The sequence below is a fragment of the Haemorhous mexicanus genome, chromosome 6 (genome assembly GCF_027477595.1).
Source record: "Haemorhous mexicanus isolate bHaeMex1 chromosome 6, bHaeMex1.pri, whole genome shotgun sequence".
Taxonomy (NCBI): domain Eukaryota; kingdom Metazoa; phylum Chordata; class Aves; order Passeriformes; family Fringillidae; genus Haemorhous; species Haemorhous mexicanus.
The window spans coordinates 20,267,243-20,282,501 of record NC_082346.1 but is presented as its reverse complement, the minus strand read 5'-3'; the positions used below and the strand labels follow the sequence as shown (position 1 = coordinate 20,282,501).

General features: G+C 45.7%; 1 protein-coding gene across 3 annotated transcripts in view; it reads left to right on the top strand.

Annotated features, from left to right (window-relative positions):
• CD151 (CD151 molecule (Raph blood group)) overlaps positions 1 to 15,014 on the top strand; it is a 31,928-nt gene extending 16,914 nt beyond the window's left edge. For all 3 annotated transcript variants that reach the window (XM_059849121.1, XM_059849123.1, XM_059849122.1), the window contains 7 exons: positions 1,695 to 1,798; positions 2,745 to 2,936; positions 7,465 to 7,539; positions 10,039 to 10,143; positions 10,986 to 11,141; positions 12,025 to 12,111; positions 12,874 to 15,014. In XM_059849121.1, the coding sequence (XP_059705104.1) occupies positions 1,715 to 1,798; positions 2,745 to 2,936; positions 7,465 to 7,539; positions 10,039 to 10,143; positions 10,986 to 11,141; positions 12,025 to 12,111; positions 12,874 to 12,933 (759 nt within the window). In that variant the 5' untranslated portion in view covers positions 1,695 to 1,714 and the 3' untranslated portion in view covers positions 12,934 to 15,014. The remainder of the gene's footprint in view (positions 1 to 1,694; positions 1,799 to 2,744; positions 2,937 to 7,464; positions 7,540 to 10,038; positions 10,144 to 10,985; positions 11,142 to 12,024; positions 12,112 to 12,873) is intronic.
• Positions 15,015 to 15,259: the final 245 nt, after the last annotated feature.

The following is a 15,259-nucleotide window of genomic DNA, read 5'->3' as shown; positions in this document are numbered from 1 at the left end:
ATTAATCTGAGCATTGCTGGAGGTTATGATCTCTTCTGGAGATAACTCTGAAGAGTTGTTCTCCTTGATCTGTGCCACCATCTCAGAGCTGCTCCCTTTGCCAGTGAAGCAACATTCTGCTGCCAACTGCTGTTGCCAGATGTTATTCTGGAGATAAATGTTTTCTTGTGAAATCATGATGGTAATGGGAATGGGTGGGACTGTTGGCATGTTCACACTCTTGCTTTCCTTGTTAGCTTCATTTGTTAGTTTCTAAAGCAGGGGCCTGGTTGGGGCTTTTGAGTGGACTGGCATGAAGCACAAGGAAATAGTTTCCTGCAAATAAAATACAATTATGCTGCAGAGTGGGCAGCTGCTGTTCCCAGCCTTGGTTCATCTGGCTCTAAAGCCAGATGTTAGAAGTGTGGTGGCAAAGATAATACTGATAGTCAGCTGATGTGCAGCCTGGCTGTGTGTACCTGTTTCTCACTTTCTTTGCTGTCAGGTGTTTTGCCAAGGTAGATGAGTCTGTACTGCATGGCTGGGTGTAGCTGCAGGGGGTCCCTGGAGGGAGTTTCTTCACTTGTATGAAGAAGCTTTGTATATGAACTAAGCATGAACTCCATGCCTCTGGAAAAATGTAGATGCTGTTTGCCTTCCTGCTTCCAGGGAAATTGCTGGTTTAGGAAAACATTGCACTCTCATGTTGGTACACAATATGTGCATCATTCCTTGCTGGCTGATGTGGGAGGAAAGAGATGATTTTTTAATTGAATGCAAGTGGTGAGGATTTGGTTGCACTTCTGCATCCTGCCTCACATAGGTGATGCTGGCAGCAATACTCTGTACAATGCTTTTGTCCTGTCTGCCTGGTCAGGTAGTGATGAGAATATATTTTTGAAAGGTTCAGACTTTGAGGTCTGAACAACAGGCAGAGAAGTAACACATGGAGCTGTGCTTGCTGCAGACCCACTTCTGGGAAATGTGCTCCAGGGTGCAGCAGGTCTGTAACACTGCACTGGGACTGACTCTCAACAAAATCCCATTCCTTACATATCTGCAGGGGCATTTTTTGCTGTCAAATCATCTGAAGCCAAGGGTTGTGTTTCTTCCTCTTCGTAGCTTGGGCAGTCTCTTAGTGCCCTGGGAGACAGCTAGCCAGTGAGAAGGGCCATGGAAAGTAATCAGTGAAGAAGAGAATTAATTACTCCAACAGATTGCTGGGATTCAAAAAGGATAGGACATCTGAAGATATAATGAGTGTGTTCTCAGTTACAGTTGTAAAGATCAAAAATAGCCCAAACTTAGAGAAGGATCTATTTAGGCAGCTGTAACTAATGTCAGTGAGAAGATAATATTATTGGGAGACAGATTATTCCATAAATATTGGAGACCAGGGTTTCTGTTGCCGCCTTCAGAACAGCAGCTACAGGCTGCAGTCAGGAGCCAGACTGGGATTTTCTGGAGAACAGGCCTGGGATTGTGCAGCATCTTGTGTGTGTAGGTCACCCACATGGATATGAGAGCTCTTTATCTGAGCAAGCGCTCTTCTGTGTCCCTGAAGTCAGCTGAATGGCTTGTTCACCAACTTATCTCAAAAGATTGCAAGTGTTAGATCTTGGAGAAGGAGGGTAGTAATGCTGGCCCTCTGGGAGAAGTGGTGTGATGACCGACTCAAGCTTTTCTGGGTTTTTTTTTTTTTTTTTTTTTTTTAGGAACTTGGTGAACCAGAAAGATGCGTGAGTATACAGAAAAGAAGGAAACATGTGGGACCATCTGTCTGAAGTACCTTCTCTTCATCTTCAACTTCTTTTTCTGGGTAAGAAAACTCAGTCTGTGTCAGAAGCAATGAGGTGGCACTGCAATTTTGGTGTCAGGGGTGCAGAAATCTTGGGCGTAATGAAGTGTTTGGGAGGAAGTGCTGACGTCAGTAGGACACAGCCTTTGTCCTCTTGGGTGAAATGTCACCCCTCAGGCTTGGCTGCTCAGGCTGCAGAAGTTATGGTTTGACACTGTAGCATGTGGCTGTTTCTAGGTCATGTTACCAAATATAGAAAATTACAGGAAGTCTGAAAATAAGCCTTGATTTTTCACCTGGTTTACTTTTTCCAGGAGCCTGAGGGGTCAACTCTCTTGCCATTCCTCCTCTCAAAATGGCAGAGGGAGTGCTGGCAGATGACACACACCTTATTGCAGCTGATCCACTTTAGAGCTTCTTAGAGTCATACTTTCCACCACAAAAGTTACTGATGCCAAAGGACTGTGTTTTACGTTGGTGCATGGGACAGAGCAATGGAGTGTCCAGATCAGACCTTTAAGAAAAACTGTCTGAGTTTACCAGAAGCTGCCTAAAACCCTCTGTAAGCTGAAGGCTTACAAGGAGAGAAGGGACCACTAGGGATGTGGTTAGATTCTCTGTTCACTTGTCACAAGGGTTAAAGTTTAGCCAGCCAGGCTGGTCATACAGATTTGACATGTTTTATTTGCCCAAAACCCAGTGTGGCTACATTTGGGAAGACTCTGGTCTGAGTATGAGCTGCTGTACACAGGTAGATGGTTTAGATAGCTTCCATCTCAGGCTGCCTGGGGTGCTGAGCTGGGTGTCTTGAAGCTCAGGACCTACTCCAGTCCCACTGAGTCCATCTTTTAATGTAGATCATCTTTGGCTAGCTGATGGAGCTGTGGTACATCCTGCTGTCCCTGTCCAGCTGCTCTGGGAGGATGCCTCAGACCCCCTTCATTTGCTTGCTTCTCTCTCTCCCCAGCTGGCTGGCGGGGCCGTGATGGCAGTGGGCGCCTGGACCCTGGCTGAGAAGAGTGACTACATCAGCCTGCTCTCCTCCAGCACATACTCTGCAACTGCTTATATCCTGGTGGTGGCTGGGGTGGTGGTCATGGTCACTGGCATCCTTGGATGCTGTGCCACCTTCAAAGAGCGGCGGAATTTGCTAAGAGTGGTGAGTTTTGCTTGATTGTTTTATTTGGGGGGAGCATCTTGGTTGTGTTGTGCACCAGCCTTATTTGTTTGTCCTACAGCAAATATCACTAAGGTCCCCAGCTCCTGACAGAAGTGCTGTCCATGTCCTAGGGGACAGGAGCATTTTCTTTCATTCACACAAAGAGTGTGCTGCATGGTTCAAGAGTAAAAAGTGTTGTTGAAATACCTGTGCTTAGTGTGAGAACATCTATTTGAAACTATTCAAAACAAAATCTTGTGGCTTTTGTCTCTTTCTTCTTCCTTGCCCATTCTATATTCTGTTTTGGAAAATGGGAAGAGGGAGGAAAATATGAGAGACCTGTAACAAAATGACATTAGGTTCAGTTTTTAATGACATTCGGTTCAAGCCAGATTAATACACTTTTTCACTTGGTTGTCAAAGATCAGGACATTTCCAATATTTTCTTCAGTTGCAAAAAAATTACTTTAGTCTTGCTTCCACAAAGAAGAGCTATACTATTTTGATAATCTGCTGCTTCTTTTACAGCTTTCTCTGTGTTACTTCCTGAACTCCCTGCTCACCCACCTACACTGAAGTTTTTTACCATCCCTGAGGTTTCTATTTTGCTTGCTCTCTCTCAAATCTCCCTTTCAGTCTGGAGTGTGGCAGCAGTCTGTTCTAGTGTCTGGGCTGCAGTGGTGAGTGCAGTGACTGAAATAACAATCAGTGGCTCTTGGCATTCACAGGTACAGAAAAAATACTTCAGCCACCAGCTCCTCCCTTCGCAAATTCTCGTTCACCTGACTGACCCCATTTCTCCTCTTTAGTTTGGATAGAGGAGCAGAAATAAGAGTTGTGAGCAAGCCTGATGCTTCACTGCTATGCAGACCTGATAATCCCTGTGAGAGGCAGGGTAGGGCCAGAGAGGGAGAATAAAATATAGAGGGAGACACAGTGAGTGCATTGCTGATGCTTGTTCAGTGGGTTCCTGGTCTGTAGCAGTTGGTTTTGGCCTTGCTTCACTGACTCTCTGTGCCAGAGAGATCTCCCTTTGTCTTTTTCCCTCAGCCAGAAGCTACGTATGAAAATCCAGTGGAGTTTTCTTTGTTATTCTGCCATAGAAAATTAATAATTTTCTCTTGGGAATAAAAGGTCACTCTGTCTCCTTACACCACACGTCCTTTCGGAGTGGCTGGTTGTGACAGACCTATTGTCTCTTCTTGCTTGTGCTCTGCTTTGGTTGCCCTGAGTAATCTGAGACAGGGCTGTGCTTGCCAGGGCTGGGTGAGCCTGGCTGGAGGCCTCTGCCAGCTCTGAGCTCAGACAGTAATCCTGACAGCTTCGCAGTCACCCCAGGGGCTGTGCCAGCCAGTCCCACTTTCCCTCTGTGCAAGAGACCCATGTAAATATGGGAGGGAGCAGTATAAGCAGCACAGAGCTGTGCTCTCCCTGGTGCTGCCTTGGTGCTTTTAAGAGTCGATTACTGACAGCTCTGGATATGTTTGTAAAATACATATCTGGTTTTTAGTTTGTTTTTCTCTTGAAAATTTGGGAAACTGTGAAATTTTTTTTCTGCCTTGTATGTAACTTGAGTTTTATGAGCCCACTTCAAGGCTTTTTGTAGTATTTCATTGCTCATCACTGACAGCTGTGCTACTTTTTTGTCATTTCTTACTGGCCTTCCTTAACATGTGCAGTGCTGAGGCTTGGGCAGCAGAGGTGGAGTTTCTCTGGCTCCATGAGCAGGCAAGGCAGTGGATCTGCAGCCTGGCTGGCTGTGATGCTGCAGTCCAGCTCTTTACAGGGACACAGACCCACTGCTATACTTCAGTCAAAATCCAGCAGGAGTATTGGGGAAAGACCTGTCAAATAGGAAACCTTGCTTGTAAAGAGAGAAGGTGACTTTCTTCAGGCCTGGCCCCTTACACTGCCTTCTCTAGTCAGCGACACTGGACAGGGAAAGGCAACTCAGGATTGAGGATTAGGATTTCTGTTCCTGCTGCTTTTCAGCCTGGAACCCTCCCACTGAAGTGAGGTTGCTGATTTAGGAGTATTGTTGCTGTCTATCTCTTTTTCAGGTAGTAGAAAGGTGTCTCCAGATAATTATTGGGGCTGCAGGTGGGTTGAACCATTTTTTGTGTTATTCAGAGAAAACACATCTAACACTTAGTACCTCACTGGATGGAATTTGGGCTCTTTAGATCTTGAGGAGACACCCAATAGCCCTGACTCAGTCTTGGAGCCAGAGCCAGGGTAAATTTTGCTTAGAGCCCACCCAGGTCCAGGCATGTGTTTGCCAGAGAGTTTCTGGTGATCACACATTTCTGACTTTGGAAACAAGTAGGGCATGTCCCTACAGTTCCATGCCAGAGCTGGCCTACTCCTCCCATAGCAGACCTCTAAGAAAGCCTTGCAGCTACAGCTGAGTAGCAGGGAGAAGCAGCCCTGTGCTCTGTGTGTGTCCAGAGTGAAAGCTGCTGCTCTCCTATATCAGCATGATACTTGGAACTGGCCCTGGGGGAAATGATGAGAGGAAGATAATGGAGTGTATCAGCAGAGACAGGTTGGGTTCATGGGTGGTAGATGCACTAACCTCACTCACAAGGTTTTACTTGTGACTCAGATTTGTTAAGGTCTGCTGCATATGTGTTTGTTTCTATCCACTGTAAGCCAGCACAGCGAGCAGAGAGCTTGTGGTGACATAACCTTAGCTCTACCTGAATGCATCTGACATTACACAGAGCCAGGAAAAATAAATAAGCTTTCCAGTCCATTGGTTGTTCTCAGCATCCTGCCCCTCCTTGGCAGAGCAATTATGTCAGGTCAGTTAAGGCATAACAAGGTCCCAACAAAAGAGAGCCAGCCGTTGTGTCAAGGTCTGCCAACCCTTTCTTGCCCCTTTTCAACCTCCTGGGAGTGTTGGGAGCAACCTTTAGCTGTCCTGCACTCCAGTGTGTGACTCATTGCCCTGGGATGAATGGGTACCTTGTACAGGCGGCTGCGGAGATGTCGGGATGGCTGCGGGGGAGAGCCTGGGGCAGGGGAGTGAAAGGCTGAGATTGTGTGCTCAGATTAAAGCCTGGACTGCAGATAAAACCCAGCTGTCCTTCCTTTGCAGCTGCTCAAGCCCAGCAGGGGTGAAGGAGGAAGCCTGAGTGTTTGTGTGATTTTACTCCTGCAGAAGGGGCTGGGAAATACCTAGTGAAAAGAATGCACTGTGGGGGTGTAACCCATGTACAGCAGAAGGCATCCTTGCTGTGTCCAGATTTTCACTGTCCTTTTTTGTGCAGGTTTGATGTCCAGTTACATTTGTAGGGAGCCATTTGCTTCATCTCTTGGTAACAGACCTTTCTTAAGGTTGAGGGTAAAACAGAGAACAGGAGATATTTTGTTGTTCTGTCCTGGGGAAGCCAGCTCTTACAGGAACTTAGCTTGAGGTCCTTGCTATGGCTGGAACTGGGGTCTCTTCAGCTTTATCTACAGAAAGAATAATTTAATAGCAGTCACAGAACAGCCTGGATCTGTAATGAAACTCTTCATTGCTGACCATGAGCAAGGCAGGGGCTGTTTGTCAGGAGAGGGGTTCTTCTTGAAAAGCTGTCTTGCACTCTGTCTTGGACCCTAAGCACGAAGTGGATGCAGCAGCCTGGCTCTTCAGGCCAGCCTAGTCCTTTTAATCTACTGCACATATTCCTCATGGGTTTGGCTTTCTGACTTGTTTGTGAATAGAACAGGGCTCCCAAACAGTTTTTTCTTCTGGCCATTTGATTCTCCTTGTGGTAAGCAGGACTTACCCTTTTCACTTCATTGCTACTAACCCTTTTAGGAAATAGTCATGTTCTCCCATTAGTCTTCTAAGAGTTCTTCACACTTTGGTTTTGGGATGCAGGGCTTTTCCATCTAGACCCCAGTTCAGGAGCACATACAGTCTCAGTGCTGAGTGAGAATCAGTGCTGAAGTCCATCCACTTCTACAGTGCCCCCCAGCCTGTGGCTGAGCCCTGCAGAAGTCACTGGGAGCACAAACAATGCTTTGTGCTTGGTTGCTGTGCTGTATATTTGGTGAAATGGGTCCTCTGTGGTTTTATTGAGTCATCTTTATAGCATATATTGCTCCTTAGTAACTTGGTGAAAACAATGTCAAAACAAGTAAAAGTTTATTTTTTTTTGTATTGATGTCAGAATCAGATACTTTCTATGATACTGAGTGTAGTCATTAGATTATCTATCTAGGTTTCTTTTGTGCAGTGATCTTATCTTGGTTGCTTGCACTTTTCCATTCTCTATATCCCTCTGGCTCTGTGAGTTAAACTCACGCTTGCTGCTGCTTGTCTTCAGTTATTCTGTGGTTTGGTGGTTTTTTTATTAATCTGTGGGATTGTTCCTTTCCTACCCTATTGAAGTCTTAATGCCAGTCTCTGCATTTGAACACTGCTGCAGAAAAGCATCAGTGAGGATAGAGTCAGGCATTTTACCAGGTAAAGAAAAGCTGCCTCCTGGCATCTCCTTATGGTCTGTTCTAATGTCTTTTCCCCATTATTTTACAGTACTTCATATTGTTGCTATGCATCTTTCTTCTGGAGATCATTGCAGGAATCCTGGCCTATATCTACTACCAGCAGGTGAGTGAACATTAGTCCTTGGAGACTCAAACACGGGAGAGAGAGCAGCTTGTTACCATCCCATTTCTCCAGACAAAATTTGGCCTGGAAGCTTGGGACATAGGTCTGTTTGTGGCTCACCTACTCACTCCCCTTCATGTATGAAAGACCTTGGATTATTTACTGGTTTTGACAAAGTGGTGGTTATTACTCCAAGGGGCTGCTCAGCCCTGCTGCTTAGCTCCTTCCTGTGGTGCCCTGTTTTTCTGCAGGCCCTTGTGCGAGACAGTTTTTGAGGCTGTGTAGATCTAGGAAGTCTCCTTACAGCCTTCAAGGCATAGTGCAAGCAACTGAAATCACGTTAATGCCACTTTATCGTGTTCGGGACACAGGAACTGTTCCTGCTGCATCCAGCAAAGGTAACGAATGGACCAGCTGAGAGGTCCTTTCAGGTCAAGAACTTTTTGAGAGCTTTACTTGAGCAGCACAGCTGAGGGGCAGGAGACACAGGACAGGCTCCCAACAGCTGCAGGTCTGGCTTGGCACTTCTTGTTGTTGTTGAGAGCAGAGTTTAATTCATCACTTTGCTTTCAAAGGGAGTTTAACCGCCAAGGCACAAACAGCCTGCAAAGTTGCTCTCATGTCTGGAAATTGATTGGAAGTGGCAAATTAGGATTGTTATCAAATGGCTGTCTGAAAAGCAGCTGAACATCCCATCTTGTTGACTTCACTGCCAGGACTCCTTGCCATTCCATTTTCACTTGGACCTTCTATGCTTTGCCTTGGATGGGCGCTGGTGGTTTGCAAGGAGCCAAAGAACTGTACTGGCTCCTGCCAGGAGGGATCTGGGGTATGAATGTGCATATTTAACAGGAAAAGATCAATCCTGGCAGGCATGGCAGGAAGCCAGGATCTGTCCATCCATCTGTGCAAAGGCATGAGGTTCATATGTGATAGTGGATGAAGAGGAGCTGATCCCTGGTTGAAATAAGGGACAGCATATTCAGAACTGTACTCTTGAGTGCTTTAGATCACTTGAGTGCATCTCTGATCAACAGCTGCACATCCCTTTGCCCTCTGGCTGATAAATCTTGCTTCTCTCTTGGTTGCAGGCTGCTTGCTCTGTTTGCCACTGTTTTTATTTCAGCCCTTGCTTTGGTGTCTAAGGCTTGCATGTGTGTGTCTAAACTGGTTCTTTATCTCTGTTCCATGCTGCAGTTCTTCCCCGTGAGCCCACAGGTAACTGCTTTTCTCCCAAGTAATAATTCTGCTAATGGACTCTCCTCTTTATTTGCCTCTGCCTTTCAGTTGCTGAACCTTTTCCTTTCTTTCTATTATGCTAAGGCCTTTGCATTTCCGTAGAGCTTCCCAGCCCAAGATCTCAAAGCATTTTTCAAATCTTAATGAATGATGCCTCATATCATCTCTGTGAGGTAGGTGTTGTCCCCATCTGACACCTGGGATTGGAGAAAGCAGTGTTTCAAATGGAGAATAAACTCCAGACTATATTTTGCACAGTTTAGTATAACCAGATGTTTGACCTCTCATTTACTACTTACTATATAGAATAAAAGGTATATAAAGAGGTTGCTCAGCTGTTTATTCCATTGACCCCATCTAAAATGCATGTTGGCATTGTGTATATTGGTTTATATAGGAAACTTGGAATTTAAAAGGTGTTGGAATAAAGCAGTGTTGCTGCATGAACCAATATGAAAAAGGAAAAAAAGAAAGAGATGCAACCAGGATAACAAAAAAAAGGATATGGCTCTTTGGCACTTCTTGGCTGTCACCAAAGGGTGAGAAGAATTCAGCTAGATTAAGAGTCTCCATAGGAATAAGTGTTTGAATCCAATCACTTGAACATGCCAGTGGTTTATGATTATGCTTTCAGAAATTCTGCTCTTGCAAAATCAGACTTTGTCTCTCTATTATCAAGAAAGGCCTTGCAGTGATTTTTGCAATCACACGCTTAATTCCCTCCTGTGACATCCTTTTTCAAGATGATACAAGAGCTGTTTGGTCTATGTGGCTTTAGTCCATCATGCCAAGGGCTCTTGATTTCTTCCTGCTCCTGGACAGAGTGATTTTTATTTTTTACAAAAATAGAGTCTTTAGTATATTTTTACAGGCTTTAGAGGGAGAAGACTGCACGTGGTATCACAGGCATATACATGTTTAAGCAGGCACACTTTTGTATTCCCTTTCATTGCAGGCATGTCCTGGCAATCTTGCACATTCAAGGTGAGAAGCCACATGGGGATGTGTAACACATGTGGTTGAAATTTGATCCCAAAGCACCTCCCTGCAGAGGTGCTGTTATTTAAACAGAGGTCTGATCTGTAATCATTTGGAAATAGGCCTGTCCAGTCCAGCCTTGGAGGCTAAAGGAAGCTGTAGCTTCCACTAGGTTCTCCATCCTCCTCTTGGAGCAAAAGCAATGGAATTGTGCAGAGCTTTGGGTCATTCTGAGGAGTGAGTTTGCCTCGTGATTTCATCCCATTTGTCTCTTCCATTCAGCTGAGCCTGGAGCTGAAACAAAATCTGAAGAACACCATGACCCAGAAGTACCGGAGGGAGGGAGAAGAGAGTGTTACCAGTGCAGTGGACAAACTGCAGCAGGAGGTGGGTGTCTCTGGAGGCAAAGAGAATTCAGGGCTTAAAACCAAGCACACAAAAGGCATCTCTTGACACCCAACCTGCAGGTCTTTCTTCTGTAAGCTGAGCGTATGTTGTGATTCAAGACAAAATTGGGTGAAGTGCAAGGCCTGAGCCATGCAACTGGCAGAATTTCATGGTGTGATCACTGAATTGCATGACCAGTAGCACTGGGGAAATGATATCTGAACTGCTCCCAGTGAACTGGAGCTGCCAAGTCATTCTGACAGCTGCTTCTACGTTCCCAGTTCAAAGCTTTGGAGAAATTGCTGACATTTTTCATTAAGCTTTTCAGTACCCTAGAGAGCAAGATGTAATGAAAGAAGAACTCTTCTGCCACTGTTGCTTGCTGTGCCTGGCTCAGGGGTGGTTCAGGTTAGGGCTGCCACAGTTCTGACAGGTTTTCCCACAGAAAAGGCCCTTGTGCATAGGCATTTTCAAAGCACAGGGGCTGCTCTTTGCATAGTGCCATAGCAGGTGCATTTGTGATGGTAACTGGTAATTAAACTTATCCTGTTGCCATCATTAACACGCAGTTATGAGCTGAGGCGGCTGCAGGTGCACTCTGGTTACAGTTCGTCCCAACAGTAAACAAAAGTCACAGCTGCTGAAGGAGGGATGAACTTGATATTTAAAGGGCCATTTAGAGAACTCTTAACACAAAAGTCACTAATAATTATAAAAAAACCCAAACCCATGAGATAGCTGGAGTATCTGCCAAGGAGGGTGAAACCCAGGGCTTGATAAGGGAGGCTGGAGGAGAAGGTTGCAGTGCTTGCAGGCTCAGCCTTTGCTCTCTGTGTGTGCAGTTCAAGTGCTGTGGGAGCAACAACTACACGGACTGGACTGACAGCCTGTGGATCAAATCTTCAGAGGCCAGTGGGAGGAAAGTCCCAGACAGCTGCTGTAAGACAATCACCGACCTGTGTGGCAGAAGAGACCATCCTTCCAACATCTACAAGGAGGTAAAGAGCAGAAGGGCTTCAGAGCCACCTGTCACAAAGTGTGTAAAGGAGGTGGGCAGGGAGTGATGGTGATGGGTTATTACTGCAAACTGTCAGTAGGCTTCAAGGTCAGTAATATTCCTTAGAATGCAGAATTCACTTCTTTAACTGAGTGTTCAGCTCTTTAGTTATTTAATATGTTGATATAGAGGAAAATAATTATTTTTGTACATTAATTATGGGGGGAAGCAGGAGAGGTTGTTAGTTCTGAGGAGATTTGGATGCAAGTCCTACATTTGACACAGCTTCCTGTGGTTGGAATTACTCCATGAGGTGCAAATGGAGATACTTCTGGTCCTTGATTGACAGTTGCAAGGCAGAATCAAACAGAGCCTGGTTTTCCAGGTTGATACCAAAACTCAATAACCAAACTGTAATAAATAGCAGTGGGAAGAATTTACTCTTAAAAGGTTTCAGTTATGTTAGGGTTGTTGGTTCTGGATGCACTTAGCAGCATTTCCTTGGCCTTTTGGCCTCACAGGAATAAACATCCCCTCCAGGCAGGAGCTAGGCAGTGAGCCAGTGAATCTTTCTCCACATACCTGAAAGAAGAATGGCACTCTCTGTGTGATGTGGTCAGTTCTTCTGCATTTCTCCTGCACTGCCAGCAGCCAGCTTGGGTTTGTTCAGAGGTTCCTGAGCCAGCTTGTCCTGAGCTTTAGCAGGCATGATGCAGTTCACAGTTCACATCATCTGCTTAGCTTTTCCAGAGATATTGGGGAAAGAGATTGCTCACAGACATAATTTTAAAAAGTGCTGCTTTCAAGGGTCGCAAACATTGGATTAAAATAAACAAGAGGTTAAAATGAAGCTGATTTTCCATGTCCCTCCTTTCACCCTGCAGAGTGGTTGCATTACCAAGCTGGAAAACTTCATTCAAGAGCATCTGAAAATTATCGGGGCAGTGGGCATCAGCATTGCTTGTGTGCAGGTAAAAAGGGCTGAGGGGAGTTTTGGGGTGCTGGGCAGAAGTTGAAGGAACTCCTGAGCTGAGAGATGGAAATAAAGATGTTTTATTGCTCTTCCCTGTCTGGCAAGAAGTTGCCAGGTACTTCGGGGTCCCGAGGATTCACCAGGCCCAAAGCAAAAGCCTTTGTGCCAGTCTGGTGAATTCCCTGCAGGTGACATATCCAGCAGGGCCGGGGAAGGAGTTGCTCTCCGGGGCGGTGGGAGGCCGTGGCTCGGCAGCTCGAGGAAGCCCTCCTGTGGCTGTGTCCCATAACTGCCTGCCCTGCAGCAGGGATCTTCCCACCCGGGATCCTAAGGATTATCTCGAGTTACCCAGAATTTTTCCTTCAGCTGTGTCATGTTGAAGAACAGCCCTGTGGGTCTGCAATGATTTGCAAGAGGGTGATCAATGAAGGTGTAGAATGTGAATGTCTTGCACTCTCATTTTAAGAGGGGATGGCATAGGATATTCTTTTTTCATGATGCAGATGTGTCTGGGAGTTCCTCATCTTCCCCTTTGTTCTGGCAAGCAGCCAAATTACACCCCAGGAAGCTACTGGTGGTTAATTACAAGGATTAGCACAGATTGTTTTTTCCTGCTGCCTATTGCAAGCTGGAGTGTGTTATCCCCAGGCAGGAGCTGGCTGACACTCATGTGGGTCTGAACTGTTAATTTGCAAGTTGCTGATTCCACTGCATCCATTCTGTGATTTTCATGTATTTCTTTCTTCCCTTTACACTGCAGATCTTTGGGATGATTTTCACCTGCTGCTTGTACAAGAGTTTAAAGTCAGAACCATATTAATAGCTGTGAGAGCTCTGTTGCTCCCCCTCTGCCGCTTCCCTTAGCACCTGCCAAACCTGACCACTCTTCACCACCACCACCACCACCACCAAAGTGTCTGTAACTTGAGGACTTGGCTCTGCAATTGAATGCCTTTAGACCCATGCACTGCCTTACCTGCCCCTCTGGGGAAAGTCACCCTCCTTGTTGTGCACAAGGCAGCCGGGAGTTCAGCAGGTCCTCTTCAGTGTCAAGAAAAAAAAAAAAGCTGTGGATCTTCTGCTAGAAGCTTTAGCACAACAATCCCTTGATATAACTACAAAGCAAGATTTATCCAAGGCCATTTCCCTTGAGGCTTCTCCCAAGCCAACATGAAGCTATCAGGATGCTGTACAAGAATCATGGTTTGCTCTTCTGAGAAGTGGCTCACAGGCACTGACTGTGAGGACAGATGATGGTTCTGCACTGAGCTGGAGCCAGAGCTGAGTTTCTCCTACATAGAAGATTTCTCTCTCTCCCTCCTCCCAAGTGTGCACCAATGTCCTAACACAGCTGTTCTCCACCAGAGAGGATGCCTGCCTGGCTACTGGGAGCAGGAGCTACTTGCCCAGCTGACTGGGAGATCAACTTGGTGCAGCTGAAATCTAGGTGTGACACTCATGTTGCCAAGATGTTGTGGGTGCCTTAGGATTTCTCAGCAATTCTTCCTTCTCTTCATTGAAGCCTCCTCCAACACAGTGCCATTAGGAGCCACAAGAGGCCTTTTGCTTCCCAGCAGTTCTGGAGCAAAGAGGATGGACTGCCTTTTTTGGGTCTAGTCTGTTTTATTGACTGGTTTCCAGCATGAGTGAGGACTCTTATTTCCACCTCCCTATCCCCTGATAAGGTTTGGTGAAGAACTGGTCTTTTTGTGAGGCTGCCATATCTTGCTACCCTTTGGCCTGCTCAGTTAGTGGAAGTACCTTTTTCATCTGTTACATGTTGAGATGTTTCCTTGGTTTGATTTTTCTAACTAAAACTTCCAGGTTTACCTTCCTTGGCAGGAAATGGATATACACCAATGGTTTTCAGCCTCCAAATAGCTTATTAATTAGCTGAGGGTTTTCTGGCTTTGTCTGTAATCTCACTTCACTGGTTACTGCCAAGAAAGTCAGGAGAGTCAGTTTCAACCAGTTGCCCCAGTGTGCTTGGTAAATTGGTAGTGCTGGGTTAGCTGTTTGCTGCTGAGGAATAGGTTTTAATTCAGTATTGGCTCTGCACTGGGGTCCTGGCTACATACAGGACACAGACATTGCCATGGACTTGGTGCCAGCAGGATCATAGCCTGAATTCACAGGATCTTGTGTTCCTCTTGTCTTGTTCCCTTCTTCCTGGTATGCCTGTTACACTCATGAAGCAGCAGAAAGCGGAGTTTGGTGTTTCTGAGCAGTGAAGAAAAGCTCAGACCTTCAGAAATAAATTTCTTCCCTCTTCTGGCCTTTTAGCAGTGCTGGCTGAGCCCCTGGCAGCAGACAGCCTATATAATCATCCAGCCCAGTAAAGAGTCTTGCAGCATCGTGGGGGTTTTGGTTCACAGAGCAGAAATTGTGGACTGGCGCTAAAAGGCAACACTTAAAACTCAGAGCAGGTCAATCTGAAACTCCTCCATTATCAGTCCTATGAAATAATCCTCAACTAATGCAGAAAGAGAGGTGGAGGAACTGAGGTGTATCCTTGGTTCCACAACAGTAAGAAAGAGAGGAAAGAAATCTAAATTATTCTGTAATGATCTAAAGGAGAAATCTCTAAATTATTTCTTGTTTTATAGTAAAGTTCCTTAACAAGTATTGACTACTAATTAAGAGGAAAATATTGAGCATGTTGCTTGAAGCAATATTTCTGATTTCTTAAGCATATCTTCATAGCTGCCTTTGCCCATTCCCTTCAAACACATTGTACAGGGTTGGGAGAGGCCAGGAAGAATGAGACATAAACACAAAAAAGTTGGCTTGTGTCTACTGAGTTGTTTTATACTTTTCTCTGTGTAACAATATTAATTGCTTTTGGTTTTTTTAACCCAGTTTAAATTGCTGGCCAATAGAAAAATAAAGCTTAAGACTCTGTACTGTGTGTGGCACAACTGAAGGGCTACCATGAGCCAGGTGAGTTCTCTGCCTTGCTCAGATCGTGCTGCTGAGGAGCCAACTCCTCAAGAAGATGAATGGAGGGACAAGGCAGGGAAAGAAGCTGAGGGGAGTCTGCTTCACATCCCTGCCCCTGCAGGGTGCTGCACGCTGTTCCCCCGTGAGAGCTCAGGGTGCAGAACCTCAGGGGTTGTTCACGGTCACAGGGGTCATTGGAGTTCCTG